This window comes from Chrysemys picta, chromosome 1 (assembly GCF_011386835.1).
Source record: "Chrysemys picta bellii isolate R12L10 chromosome 1, ASM1138683v2, whole genome shotgun sequence".
NCBI lineage: Eukaryota > Metazoa > Chordata > Testudines > Emydidae > Chrysemys > Chrysemys picta.
The window spans coordinates 305,635,663-305,649,706 of record NC_088791.1 but is presented as its reverse complement, the minus strand read 5'-3'; the positions used below and the strand labels follow the sequence as shown (position 1 = coordinate 305,649,706).

Here is a 14,044-nt window from a genome sequence, read left to right as displayed (position 1 = left end):
CAGCTAGAGCAAAGGAGAGAACATGATGTGCACACACAGCTAGTGGAGCTAATTTTAGGCCTTTCAACTTCAGTAGAGTGCTTTTAAAAATTCCTCATGGTGATAAAATGTCAGAATGGGATTCCATTAATGCAGAACTTCTCAGCACAGATTTCTATGTTGTAGTATTGACAACTAACACATTTTACAGGAGTTTTCTAGGCAACAGGTATTTGCAATGCGGATCTGAGAGGAGAATTTTGCCCTTTATAAAAGTGATCCCTTTTCTAAAAATCTTTTCCATACAGAGAAGAAGTGTCAAGGCTTGCAAGATAATATCCCCGATGAGTCACAACTGATACTCTTCTGATTTCACTGTTGAATAGAGGCTAATTATTCTCATTTCACAAGTTCAGATCTTTCCACATTTCCTAACAGTGTTAAAACTTTCTCCAACTAAAAAAGCAGCGTGGGCAGAAGAGTCTTCCTAGCAACACTGGGCCAAGTCTTCAACTGGTACAAATTGGCAGAGCTCCATTGATTTCAGTGAGGCTAGGCAGATTTACACCAGTTCAGAATCTGGCCCTCTATGTTTAGTTTGCTGTACTGACAAAAACATGACAGATTAAACTGAAGTTCTTTCATATAATGGCATTAACTTTAAGGAAAGCCCTTTGCTATTCATTCCAGCAGCTTCTTTCCTCCTAGTGGGACAAGGAAACTGATCAGATAGTAAAGTAATTTCTATTTATTACCAAATTATCAGCGTATCTGGCTGAGAGAGAGAAGCAGCACATGATGACTTTGCCTTTACATACAAGGGAAAGAAATGGCATATCTTAATTAAAAGAAAAAGCTTGGTCTCACCGCTGCCCCCATCTCAAGTAGTCCAGGAACTCAATACATAGGAGAGTTTAAACAAGGTTTCATCCAAATATATATCCATTGTATACCCACACCTTGAATACTGTGTGCTATTCTGGTCACCCCATCACAAATAATATATATTAGAATTGGAAGAGGTACAGAGAAGGGCAACAAAAATGATTAGGGGTACCCAACAGCTCCCCTATGAGGAGAGAGTAAAAAAATTGGGACTTTTCAGCTTGGAAAACAGACGACTGAGGAGGCCTATGACAGAGGTCTATACAATCATGAATGGTGTGGAGAAAGCGAATGAGGAAGTGTTATTTACTGCTTCACATAAGACAAGAACCATGGATCACCCAATGAAATTAATAGGCAGCAGGTTTAAAACTAACCTAAGGAAGTACTTCTTCATACAACGCACAGTCAACCTGTGGAACTCATTGTCATGGGGTGCTGTAAAGGCTAAAAGTATAACTGGCTTCAAAAAAGGATTTGATAAGTTCGTGGAGGGCAGATCCATCACTGGCTAATAGCCATGATGGTCAAGGATGCACCCCATGCTCTGGGGGTCCCTAGCCTCTGACTGCCAGAAGCTGGGAGTGGACAATGAGATGGATCACTCAGTGATTGCCTGTTCTGTTCACTTCCTCTGAAGCACCTGGCACTGGCCACTGTCGGAAGACAAGATAACAGGTTAGATGGTTGTGACAGACTGTACCTCTATGTTCACCACTTTTACAAGACTATAATGGATTTTGTACAAAGTATGCCTTGTGAGGAGGTATCATTTGAAAACTCAATGTGCTGAACATTATTGTCCTGGTAAAATGTGTGGCAACATTGTATGTAAAATAATAAGATTCTACTGTATGTATTTACTGCGACATGCTCCAAGTTTACAAATCAGGCACAAAACAGTTCCTCAGAGACAATAAGCAAAATGACGCCTCTGCCAGGTGTGAGCATAACCAAATGGATTATTACCTGGTTAAGCAGCCATTCTTTGGCAGGAAGAAGAGTGTGAGCGAGAAATTTACTTGGCAAACAGACTTGCTGTCGCCTGAACCCCAGTTGGAGAGGATTCTCAAAGAACAGAAATGCTATAAAGGAGAAGAGAGGACACAAATTACCTCTCTCCCCTCATCTCTACTAAGGAGCGTCATTGAACTGGGGTAGGGGTACTGGCCAACAGGATCCAGTCAGACAGCTATAAGCATGTGGTGAGAGAAATCTTTGCTTTGAATTCACTTAGCTTGGTAAGTTAGGTATTATTTTGCATTTTACCTTTTATTTCTTTGTAACCAATTCTGACTTTTATGCCTCATTACTTGTAAAGTATCAGAGGGGTAGCCGTGTTAGTCTGAATCTGTAAAAAGCAACAGAGGGTCCTGTGGCACCTTTGAGACTAACAGAAGTACTGGGAGCATAAGCTTTCGTGGGTAAGAACCTCACTTCTTCAGATGCAAGGAGTGAGGTTCTTCTTGCATCTGAAGAAGTGAGGTTCTTACCCACGAAAGCTTATGCTCCCAGTACTTCTGTTAGTCTCAAAGGTGCCACAGGACCCTCTGTTGCTCATTACTTGTAATCACTTAAAATATATATTTCTGTAGTTAAACTTGTTTTATTGTTTTATCTAAACCAGTGTGTGTTTGGATTAAAGTGTTTGTTATCTGAAATGAAGTTTCCCAATGAGGGGCATGGATCAGCGTTCACGTCGAACTCCCCATCAGTACCCATCCCAAGCCAGGGAAACTAATGATCCAACCAGTGGACCAAATTCTGTGATGAAAGAGGCATGTTGCACATATGCTAAGAAGATTTAAGATAATAATAAAAAATACTATGCACAAACTATGTTGAGATGACGTACTTTCTGTGAGCTTGTACTGCACAGAAGGAAAGAGCTGGACAGTACAAGACGCACATTTCTGGGGACAAGAATTTGCTGGTGTCACTGCAATATAATTCAGGAATGGCTAGCTGAAACACTCTTGCAGTATAGCTGGGAGTAATTTACATGTTAGAGGCTGTGTGTGAGCAAGGCCAGGAGCGGTTGCTTTCACAGCGAAGCAATGTAAAAGGCACCCCAGACTGGAGAACTGACAGGACACAGCTATTCAGCAGTCCAGATTGTACCTGGGGAATGTCACAATGGCCCAGTGTGGCCATTCTTATGTTCATAAAGAGCATGATCTCACTAGGATAGAGATAAAGCCATTTTGAAAGAGCTATAGATATGCCAAGTGGATTCAGACAGCATTAATAATTCCTTAACAGAAAGGGAGATAGAAGGATTGGTGCCCATGTGTCACTGAAGTCAATGGCTAACCTCCATGTGATTTCAATGGGACAGGGTTGGCACTCTGATGCATACAATCACACAAAAACCCCATCAGTATATGTGACTGTGATAAAGGGGCTGGTTTCTGTCAGTGAGCGATATTTAAACTGGAGTAAAATTGTGTTATGAGTAAATGGAGAAAACGTACAGGATACTTTTCCAAATGCAGGCAAAGAGCTGTGGAAGATTGGTCTGTTAGGAGTTACGCATTTGAAAGGAATCTATTTAGATCTACTTTATGCTTATAAGTTTTGCTAGTGTAGCTTTACTGCAAAACCCTCTGAATGCAGATGCAGCTTGTACTGATCAAAAAGTGCTTTTTCTGGTGTAGTTTATACCAGTTCCCTGAGCAAAAGAAGCTATAGTGGCAAAACCACTTCTATGCCAGTGTACCTGCATCTACATTAGGGCTTTTATTGGCATAGAAATGTGGCCAAAAAATCATGAAATTACTTCTAATCAACATTGCTATGCTGGCAAAAGTTTCTAGTCTAGTCCTGGCCTGAGCATTGCTGAAGGACCTTATTCCTGTTGCTAGACAATCTCCGGAAAGATAGGAAATGCAATTGTTTACCATCACCTCTGGTGTGTATCTATCTTCAGAAGATTATGTGGGGAGAAATAGGATTCAGAGATGGGAGGGCTGTCTGCAGTATTGCCAAAACCTATCGCTCACAATAAATAAATAAAAATGAATCAGGTCCAAAACCCATGAGATTGGCTTAGAAAGCACGAGATTTAAATAAGAAGTCTGGAGTTCTTTTTATTTGCCTTTTGGTTTTTGATCCTTTAAAGTGCACGTTTTAAAGCTTTTCTCAGCAACCATGTGGGCTAGAAGCTTCATTTAAAAAAAATTACAACCAGAAGCTGAGATTCTCATATAATCCTATTACTCCAAGAACTTGTGCTTTGAGAAGAACGTCAAATATCATGAGATGCATGATAAAAAAAATAAATCACGAATTGGCAATATTATACGTTACCACATACGGCCACACTACTACCACCAAGATGCCCTAGTGCATTAACAGCTGACTGATGCTGAACTTGAGTAAAACAGATTATACTAGTAGGCAGACGAAAGCACTCTGAAGAGTTTGCCGCCATGAAGTCACCTGTTGATGAAGGTACGCACCAACAATTGGTCAATTCAGTCTGTAGTCTAGGAGTACTCTTGGATAACTTAACAGAGGGTCCTGTGGCACCTTTGAGACTAACAGAAGTATTGGGAGCATAAGCTTTTGTGGGTAAGAACCTCACTTCAAGTACTTGCATCTGAAGAAGTGAGGTTCTTACCCACAAAAGCTTATGCTCCCAATACTTCTGTTAGTCTTAAAGGTGCCACAGGACCCTCTGTTGCTTTTTACAGATTCAGACGAACACGGCTACCCCTCTGATTCTTGGATAACTTGTCGATTCTAAGAGCTTACATAGCCACATCTGCAAGTAATGCTTTCTACCATCTCAGTCTCATCTGGCAGACAATTATCTGGCTTCAGTTAGTCACACCTTCACCACCTCTCCGCTGGACGACAGCAGTATAGCTTGGCATGAAGCCATCACCCCTTGGAAAACTCACCCTGCAGCATTCTGTACTAGTTTATCTCCTCAGCAACATGGGCTATTGTAAGCATATCAGCCCTGTGCTCTGCTCTCTACCCTGGCTTCCCATAGACTATCAGATCAAGTTCAGGGGTTCAGTCCATATCTTCAAGGTGCTCCATGTCCTGGACCCACAATACCTAGAAAAACTACCTACAGCTCTGGGATGAAGACTGGTCAACAACTACGCTCCTCCAGGGTAATGGAATTCTTTATAATAATGGTAAAGCTCATCTGTACAGAAGACAAAGCTGTCTTGGGGGTTGGCCCTAGACTGTGGAATAAACTTCCATAGGAACTAAGGACACCTTTTGCTCTAAGTGTAAGCCACATGTCTGTGAGCTTGGCCTTCTCTAACAAACAATGTAATGTGTGTGTGTTAACATTATACGCACACACAGTAAAACATTTCCAAAGAAAAACACCCCACTGCACACACTTCTCCAACTGGGGAAAGGATGAGAGAACAAACATGTTACACATGTGTCGTCATGTTGCTTAATAAACTAATGTAAGGTGCTCAGATACTCCAGTGCTAAGCATGAATACCTACATAGAACAGAACACTGTATCTAGTATGATAATGAACTCTGGAAGCTCCTCTGAACTTCAAAGGACTTGACATGGATCTGGGATTTGAAAACCAGAGTCCCAAGAGGCTGAAAGAAAGACTTTCTGAGATAGGGAGAGGAAGCTGTCAGCCTGATCAGTGATTGATTTAAAGAGATGTAAGATATTCACATTTAAATTTTGCTTTAATGAAGCTAGGAGTGTCTCATCTTGTTTAACTTACAGGAAAAGTAAATCTTCCTCTGTTAAGCAAACAATGTCTTTTGTTTTAGTTCCACTATTTTTCTATTTTTAATCAATCCTGTTTTTAATATGATTATTTGACTTGTGGACTTGTTAGGTAATTTCATGAAGATTGTCCCAAAGAGAGGAGAGCCCCGTAGCTTCTAAGGAGAGGTAGTGAAGGATATAGAAGTTTCTGCAGCCTCACTCTTACTTGATGTCTCAGTTACAGGAGCAAGGACAGACGTCCTCTCCCATTAAGGTGAGCTGCAAAGGGAAGAGGAACAAAATAAAAGAAGCCTTAAGAGCAGAGAGGAGACAGGAGTTGGTGGTGATGCAGGTGACTACAGCATGTTATGAAAAGATGGAATACTGGTGATTATTTTAAAATTTCACAGTATATTGTAGTGATTGATATTTGTCAAGTATTGAACAGCTAGATATTTCATACAGAATTTTACACATTCGACTGGGAAATTAATGTAATCACAACTTCACCCGAAACCCTGTGTAAGTGTACAAAGCCATCAGTGCCATCTTTCCAATGGGTTCCCTTATCATGTGCATCTTCCTGCCTATAGAAACATACATACACTTCAGCTTGTAATTACCTGATCAGAATGTACAAATATGGAGTTTCCACATGTCCAAAAGATAAGGCTTCCACCTTCTCACAAACCAAAAAGCAAGATAACTCTGCCCCTGCCTTCCTACCAAGCCGTGCCAGCATCTTAAGAGTTCAACAACAGGAAAAAATGGTAAGTTTTGGGTCTCAATCTTTCATTTGCTAGTAGAGTGGCAGTACCTCTCACTACTGTGGTTGAATGAATGCTGGCCCTGCAACTCAGGGCCCAGTCTACTTCTCTCCACATAAATCTGTTTTACCAGAGACTCCTTTGCTGGCTCTTTTCATCATATTTTCCTGCTGGCAGGTGGTCATCATTTCACATTTTTGCCACTGGGAAAAGCCCAAATAGAACCTGGTCTATATTGGGGTTTTTGCAAACCACTGGTGTAGGCAGTGCGTGTACCAGTGTAACCTACCCTAGCAAGTTACTAACAGCACAGCACTGGCAAAGTGGGGAGGGGTTTGCAGTGGTATAACTAGATTGATGCAAAATTTCCTTGGTCTACCCAAATATTGTGTTGCCCTCTGCCAAAACACTTGGCAGAGATTGTGAAGCCAGGCTAGAAGCTCCAAACATGATTATCCTTTGAAATTTTGGCCAACAGAAATTGCCAATGTACAAAACTTACCAGCAATGGATAAGACCGCATCAAAACACTCATTCCGATATGGCAGGCACAGACTATGACACACCATTACTTCATGGCCATCATTTCGTGCTGACTCCACCAAAGGGAAGCAGTAATCACAGCCCACCTTATAGGTTTGAGAATTGATATGAAGGTATTTGCCATTTCCACAGCCTGAAGTAGTAAAATAAGGAAGAGAAAGAGTGTCATTCAGTTTCTGTATGCAACAGAATGTACTCCTGACATGAGCAATGAAATGTGCCAGGGTCTGACCTCAATAATTTGAAATTCTCTGCCCACTTAAAAAAAAAAAAACCAAAACAAAACAGGATGACATTATAGAGGAATTTATTGTGTCTTGTGATCATTTTAGCACAATGAGCACAGACTGTTCCTATCTGTCAAACAGTGGGCTCTTTGCTGTGTGACATTAAGTGATGAGATGGATTTGCTAAAGAGCATTTGTCTTGGCTTTCTCAGGGCATACAGAATCAATAACGTTTATGTTAATGACGCTATTGCACTTCTGCTTGTAAGAGACCAAAAATAAAGTATTAAAGCATCATATGGCAGCAGCACAGCTTTGAATTATTCCCGTGTATTCAAACGGACAAATCAGAAGGCTAAGTAATTAAATCACTATTAGACCAAGCTGTTAAACCCATTGTTTTCTTGTTATCTGCTGCTAATTGTTGTTGCCATGACAACTGGAACTTTCTTTGTCTGATATCTCCCTGCAGTTTCTTCATAACTGTATGCTTCTGATGTGGAGATGTACAGCCTTCCCACACTACAAAAAAATCTGTGTTGAAATAATAACAAAACTTTAGACTAGAACTATTTTACTACTAGCATTTTCATCTGGGGTCAGGTATCTGAATCCTTATACTATTAAGTCTGATAGTTTGAAAAACTGTTTACATTTTGAAAATCTAAAAAGTTACCAAATGTGATTTCTCACCTCTTGCTTGAATGACTGTCATTGAAATCACAGACCAAATTAAGAAAAGGGAGTGAAGTGCATTGTGTTAATATAATCGCCTTTCACTTCTGGAGACTTCAGTTCAAATCCTCTATGTCACAGGCAAAATTCAATTTGATGGTTCATAATGCATATGTATTTGTTCACGTGAAAGGAGTGAGGCCTATTTTATAGTGCCCTCCTCTGATCAGTTTTCACAGTTCACAATACACCAGGGGTCGGCAACCTTTCGGAAGTGGTGTGCCGAGTCTTCATTTATTCACTCTAATTTAAGGTTTCGTGTGCCAGTAATACATTTTAATGTTTTTAGAAGGGCTCTTTCTATAAGTCTATAATATATAACTACACTATTATTGTATGTAAAGTAAATAAGGTTTTTAAAATGTTTAAGAAGCTTCATTTAAAATTAAATTAAAATGCAGAGTCCCCCGGACCAGTGGCCAGGACCCGGGCAGTGTGAGTGCCACTGAAAATCAGCTCGCGTGCCGCCTTCGGCGCATGTGCCATAGGTTGCCTACCCTTGCAATACACTAAAAACCACTATGAAATTAACCCCAACCATTCATGAGAACACCCAGAAATAAAAGAGACACGTAGAGCAGAAATCTCAGTGTGCACACACAGAGCAATGTAGGGAAGTCAGTGTAACATTGGACATTACACGTTTGGTCCAAGCCATTGTTATTGATACTTCACTTTCATCAACACTAAGAATTGAAAGACAAAAAGAAAGGGGCTGGAGAGATGACTTTAGCAAACTGAAAAAGGAGTAGAGAAGCTATTTATTTTTAGTTTGAATCCAGCACAGGTCAGTAGCAGTCATAAGCTGGCCATATCAGACCTCTGTTTGGTGGTCAACGTGAAATCCTTCCATGGTCTTAGTTTAATGGGGAGGTGTCCATATCACTATTAACATCCTTGTCGACAATGTTACTTCTTAAAGAATGAAGGAGGACAGTGGCAAAACTACCAGCTGGCCAGAACCAGTTGTCCCTGCAGGCATGGAAGCACACTGGCACGGTAGTACAGGGAAACTTGCCCTGGCATGGTCCATGCTTTAACTTTAGAAAAATAGAAAACTTCAAATTTCAGAGTTTTCATATCCACTAACATCTTAAAATAAAAAAGGGAAAATTATTTGCAACGTTATTCAGCTATTTAGCCCTTTCATACTTTCCTTTAATAGTGGTGACAGGACATTCACCTCCCAAGTGCCTCCTAATGGCTGGGTGTGATACTGCAAGCCTTTCTGGCCCCTAGTGCCTTCAGTAGGGTGTCAGCCTTTCTTTGTAGGTCTTCAGAGGCTCAGCTCTCCGGCCAACTCACACAGGTCCATTATAGAAGAAAAAGGGAGAGCAGGCAGCACGAGGCAAATCTGATAGGCAGCCAGGCTAACTCACACAGTCAAATGGATGAACCCCTTTTGGGGTAGCAAAGAGTTCAACACACTGCCTGCCTTCATCAGGGTATTCAGCCCCATCTCTGGGCCCTTTAAATCCCGCCCTGCCTTTGGGATTCTAAGACTTGTCCCCTGCTTGGGGCTTAGACCACTTCACCAGTGGGAGAACCAGGGCCCACCCACTATTCCGGGTCCCAACACAGAGACACTATCAACAGCAGTTGCCTCCAGTTCGCTGCTGCTAGCCTGAGCCTTTTCCCATGTAGCCCCTTTTTCTTCACTCTTACCTAAGGGCTGAAGTTCTCAGATCTTCTTCCTTCTCACCAAATCATCAGCATTTTGGGCTGTATAAGTAGGAGCATTGCCAGCAGATCGAGAGACATGATCATTCCCGTCTATTTGACATTGGTGAGGCCTCATCTGGAGTACTGTGTCCAGTTTTGGGCCCCACACTACAAGAAGGATGTGGAAAAATTGGAAAAAGAGTCCAGCAGAGGGCAACAAAAATGATTAGGGGGCTGGGGCACATGACTTATGAGGAGAGGGTGAGGGAACTGGGATTATTTAGTCTGCAGAAGAGAAGAATGAGGGGGGATTTGATAGCTGCTTTCAACTACCTGAAAGGGGGTTCCAAAGAGGATGGATCTAGACTGTTCTCAGTAGTACCAGATGACAGAACAAGAAGCAATGGTCTCATGTTGCAGTGGGGGAGGTTTAGGTTGGATATTAGGAAAAACTTTTTCACTAGGAGGGTGGTGAAGCACTGGAATGGGTTACCTAGGGAGGTGATGGAATCTCCTTCCTTAGAGGTTTTTAAGGTCAGGCTTGACAAAGCCCTGTCTGGGATGATTTAGTTGGGGATTGGTCCTGCTTTGAGGACCCCCTGAAGTCCCTTTCCAACCCTGATGTTCTATGATTCTATGAAATACAAATGTCACCAAAACCCATCTTCTGGCTCTCTCTCGAGCTCCTGTGACCAGGAAGAAGCACCCTTCCTTGCTCTTCTGGTCCTACTGACCTGCTCAGGCCCTGCAGCGCCTTTTAGCTGAGCCTGCTGGGCTCAGATTGGCTGCTTCTGTGCAGCCTCTCTAGGCAGGCCTGGAGGACCCACCTTCACTGCTCCTTTCTTGGGGCAGGGTATGGTAAGACCATGGGCCTTCCAGCAAGGGGCCTCAAAGGCCTGTACACTCCGTCACAAGTAGGTAATGGGAAAAGTTGCACAGCCACATGGCTTGTATGTATCTATGGGTGGCTCTGGAAGCAGGTCCATTATAGAAGAAAGAGGGAGAGCAAGCAGCAGGAGGCAAATTTGATAGGCAGCCAGGCTATGATGATTAAAAGAGTACCTACCAGCTCCAAAACACTCGTTTTGCAGATGAGCACTCATTTCAAACCCTGCAGCTTAAGGCAAGGTGACCTTGACCATCCCCAAAAGTACTGCTTAATACAGAGAAGAGGCATCCCTGGCTTTGATCACTATCAACACTAAACAATTAAATTCCTTTTTAAACAGTTGTCATACTCAGGGATGAAACTTACCAATATCAGCAATCAGGCTGCCTGGTTCCTGATCTGCAAGGAACTGTTGTACCTTTGGCCAAGCCTTGTAGCGTGCATCATGGAAGTGAGGAGCAATTTTCTCATACACACTATGGACATGGTCCTTCTCCAACTGGCTTGCCTCCTTCTCCATCACAAAAAGGCTACACTACCTCATTGAGCCCCATGCAATACTCCTAAAGCAGCAGAAAGGAGAAAAAAGAAGGTCATCTCAGAAACCTGTGTGGTCTCGTTTTCCAAAATACAACCATAAAATTTAAGTAGTATTATGCAATTGGTTTTGAATCTCCATTTACTACTTGGGATGAGTTATCATCATAAACAAAGAGAAACAATTTTTAAGGCAAAAAGCACTGTTTAATTTGTGTTGCTTTCTGACGTTATACAACATTGTATGATATAAATAAGTGTTTCACACGCAAGACTTTTAAGGCAAAAAGCATTGTTTAACCTGTCCTCGTGACTAAGACTTGCTAATTTTGCGTCCAAATCAGCAACACTTATTCACATTTCTTCTGAGGGAATTCTGCACCATTTTTTTTTTAAATCTGTAAACAATATTTTAAAATTCTGCAAAATTCTGCATATTTTATTTGTCAAAATAATACTATATAATCACACCAGTTTCAATTATTTCAGTAATTTATTTCAAAATACTTGTCAGCAAGTATGGGATTCAGGATTTTTTTTTTTTTTTGACAAACAGATTCCTTACTAGGCATATATTAATACAGAACTCTGAGTAATAATTCATTTAACTACAATACAGAACCGTATTTCCCGCATCCCTCAGAAGCAGTGCAAAGGCTTGGGGGAGTCAGGGGTAACAGAGAAGCTGAGGGAGAGGGAAGTAATTGCTGGGAAGGAACCTGGGTATGAACTTGAAGGGTTGTTGGGTATGGGTGGGAAAAGTATGGAACAGGGTTTTTTGGGGGTGGGGAGGGATTGTTAGGGAGCATCCCCATGCAGACCCTGGCTGACCCCTAGCCTCTTCAATTCAGTCAGGCACATCCACCCCTGTCACCATGTGTCTCTGTGACCCCACTCAGCCATCCACTTTCCCCCTGTAGGTCTGCGCGTGCACACACACACACACACACACACACAGCTCTACCCCTGTGGACATGCACCTCCACTCAGCCACTACCCCAGTCTGTCCTCCCCCACCAGCCCTTATGAACCCCTGTCTAACCCCCAGCAGCCCCACGCTGTCTGTTTCCCCATAGACCCCGTCTCCGGACGTGGCCCGACAGGCACTGTGAAGAAGGCAGGCTCTTTCTCTTGCCTGTGATAGCTGGGGCTTGCCAAGAGCTGCTGCTCTGCTCTAGTGCCACAGCACCTTTTGGTGAGCAAGAGGTGGAACTGCAGCAACTTTTCAGCAGAAGCTATTTTCTGCAAAAAGATATTTAAAATATGCACAACACATGAAATATGAGTGCGCACAGTGGCGCACAATTCCCCCAGGAGTATCATATTGTGTAAATAATACTTTACACTGGATAGTCCTGTTAATTTCAAGGTCAGAAACAGTGGCAAAATCAGGGCCATCACCACTATGAAAATCCTTTAATAGCATCATTGCTGAACTACGATCCCTGCATGCTGATGGAAGTCATTACAACTACCAGAGGAGACACCCACAGCCAATTCTAGTACACTCTGCACTTCTGAGCCACAGCAATCCATCCTTTTGTCACCTTTAGATTGGATTACTATGGCCCTGGCTACACTGAAAACTTCAAAGCGTTGCCGTGGGAGCGCTCCCGCAGCAGCGCGAGTGTGGTCGCGTGCCAACGCTGGGAGAGAGCTCTCCCAGCGCTGTAGGTACTCCACCTCCATGAGGGGATTAGTTTACGGCGCTGGGGCACTGTTTACACTGGCGCTGTACAGCGCTGTAACTTGCTCACACCCCTGAGCGAGAAAGTTGCAGCGGTGTAAAGCGCCAGTGTAGCCAAGCCCTGTGCCTTGACCTAGAACAGTGGTTCTCAACCAGGGGTCCCTAATGAGTGTTATAACCACCAAGGTTATTAAGTAGAGACACCCAGGCGCTAGGAAATTAGGGAAAATACAGAGAGAGACTCAGTAAATAAGCTCTAACCAGTGTTTTTATGTTGACTATCTGCATAAACACAAGTCACAACTAAGTTATCATTTGGGCATGAAAGTTAAAATGTAAAAAAAACTTGGGCAGGAAGAAGGACACACAGGTGCCAGTATGTAATTGGTTAAAATTTTTATTTAGGAGTGTGGGATAATGTGATAGGTTTAATAAAATTGAAGGAGGTAGCTAGTTTTACCTATATAATGTAAGTGAAAAACAATGCTCTTTGGGAATCATTTCCAGATTGCAGTACAACATGAAGCTGCTGGAATTCTGACCCCAAGACTGTGATGTGCAGAGGCATTGCCGGGAACCCCCAGATGAGTGGATCCTGACTGGCCATCAGATGAAATTTGTCTGTACAGAGGGAGTGGTGAGCATAAGATATTTGCTTGGTATATATATTCTATGTGTGTTTCAAATAAATAGATGTTTAGAGCACAACTGTGTAAGGCTCTTTCCAAGGAAAAGGTTCTGCAGACCCATAGAGCCATGAGCCCTGAGGCAAAGGGAAGGTACTTATATTGACCAGGTTTCTTCCTGAGCCCCGTGGGTAAGGATAGGTGCCTTACACCCTGAGCCCTCGGTAGGGTATAGGCAAGGTGCCCTAAATTAACCAGGTCACGCCTTGAGCTCTCGGTAGGGTATAGGCAGGGTGCCCTAAATTGAGTGGCTAACATACTGTTCAACATATTCATAAGTGATCTGGAAAAAGGGATAAACAGCGAAGAGGCAAAGTTTGCAGATGATAGAAAATTACTCAAGCTAGTGAAGTCCAAAGCAGATTGCAAAGAGTTACAAAGGGATCTCACAAAACTGGGTGACTGGGCAACAAAATGGCAGATGAAATTCAATGTTGATAAATGCAATGTAATGCACACTGTAAAACATAATCCCAACCATACATACAAAACAATAAGGTCTAAATTAGCTGTTACCACTCAAGAGAGATCTTGGGAGTTATTGTGGATAGTTCTCTGAAAACAGCTGCTCAATGTGCAGTGGCAATCAAAAAAGCTAACAATGTTAGAAACCATTAGGAAAGGTATAGATAATAAGACAGTGAATAACATAATTCCACTATATAAAGCCATGGTACCTCACAACTTGAATACTACATGCAGTTCTGGTCACCCCATCTCAAAAAAGGATATATTAGAG

At 42.3% G+C, this 14,044-nt stretch overlaps 1 protein-coding gene across 9 annotated transcripts in view; it reads right to left on the bottom strand.

Annotated features, from left to right (window-relative positions):
* The window catches only part of LOC101933762 (probable tRNA methyltransferase 9B), a 70,475-nt gene that overhangs the window by 20,297 nt on the left and 36,134 nt on the right, over positions 1-14,044 (bottom strand). For 5 of the 9 annotated variants that reach the window (XM_005286615.5, XM_042842799.2, XM_042842800.2 and 2 more), the window contains 2 exons: positions 10,762-10,958; positions 6,842-7,015 (listed from right to left, as the gene is read on the bottom strand). In XM_005286615.5, the coding sequence (XP_005286672.2) occupies positions 6,842-7,015; positions 10,762-10,915 (328 nt within the window). In that variant the 5' untranslated portion in view covers positions 10,916-10,958. The other 4 variants (XM_024105041.3, XM_042842802.2, XM_024105035.3 and 1 more) reach the window with 4 other exon arrangements.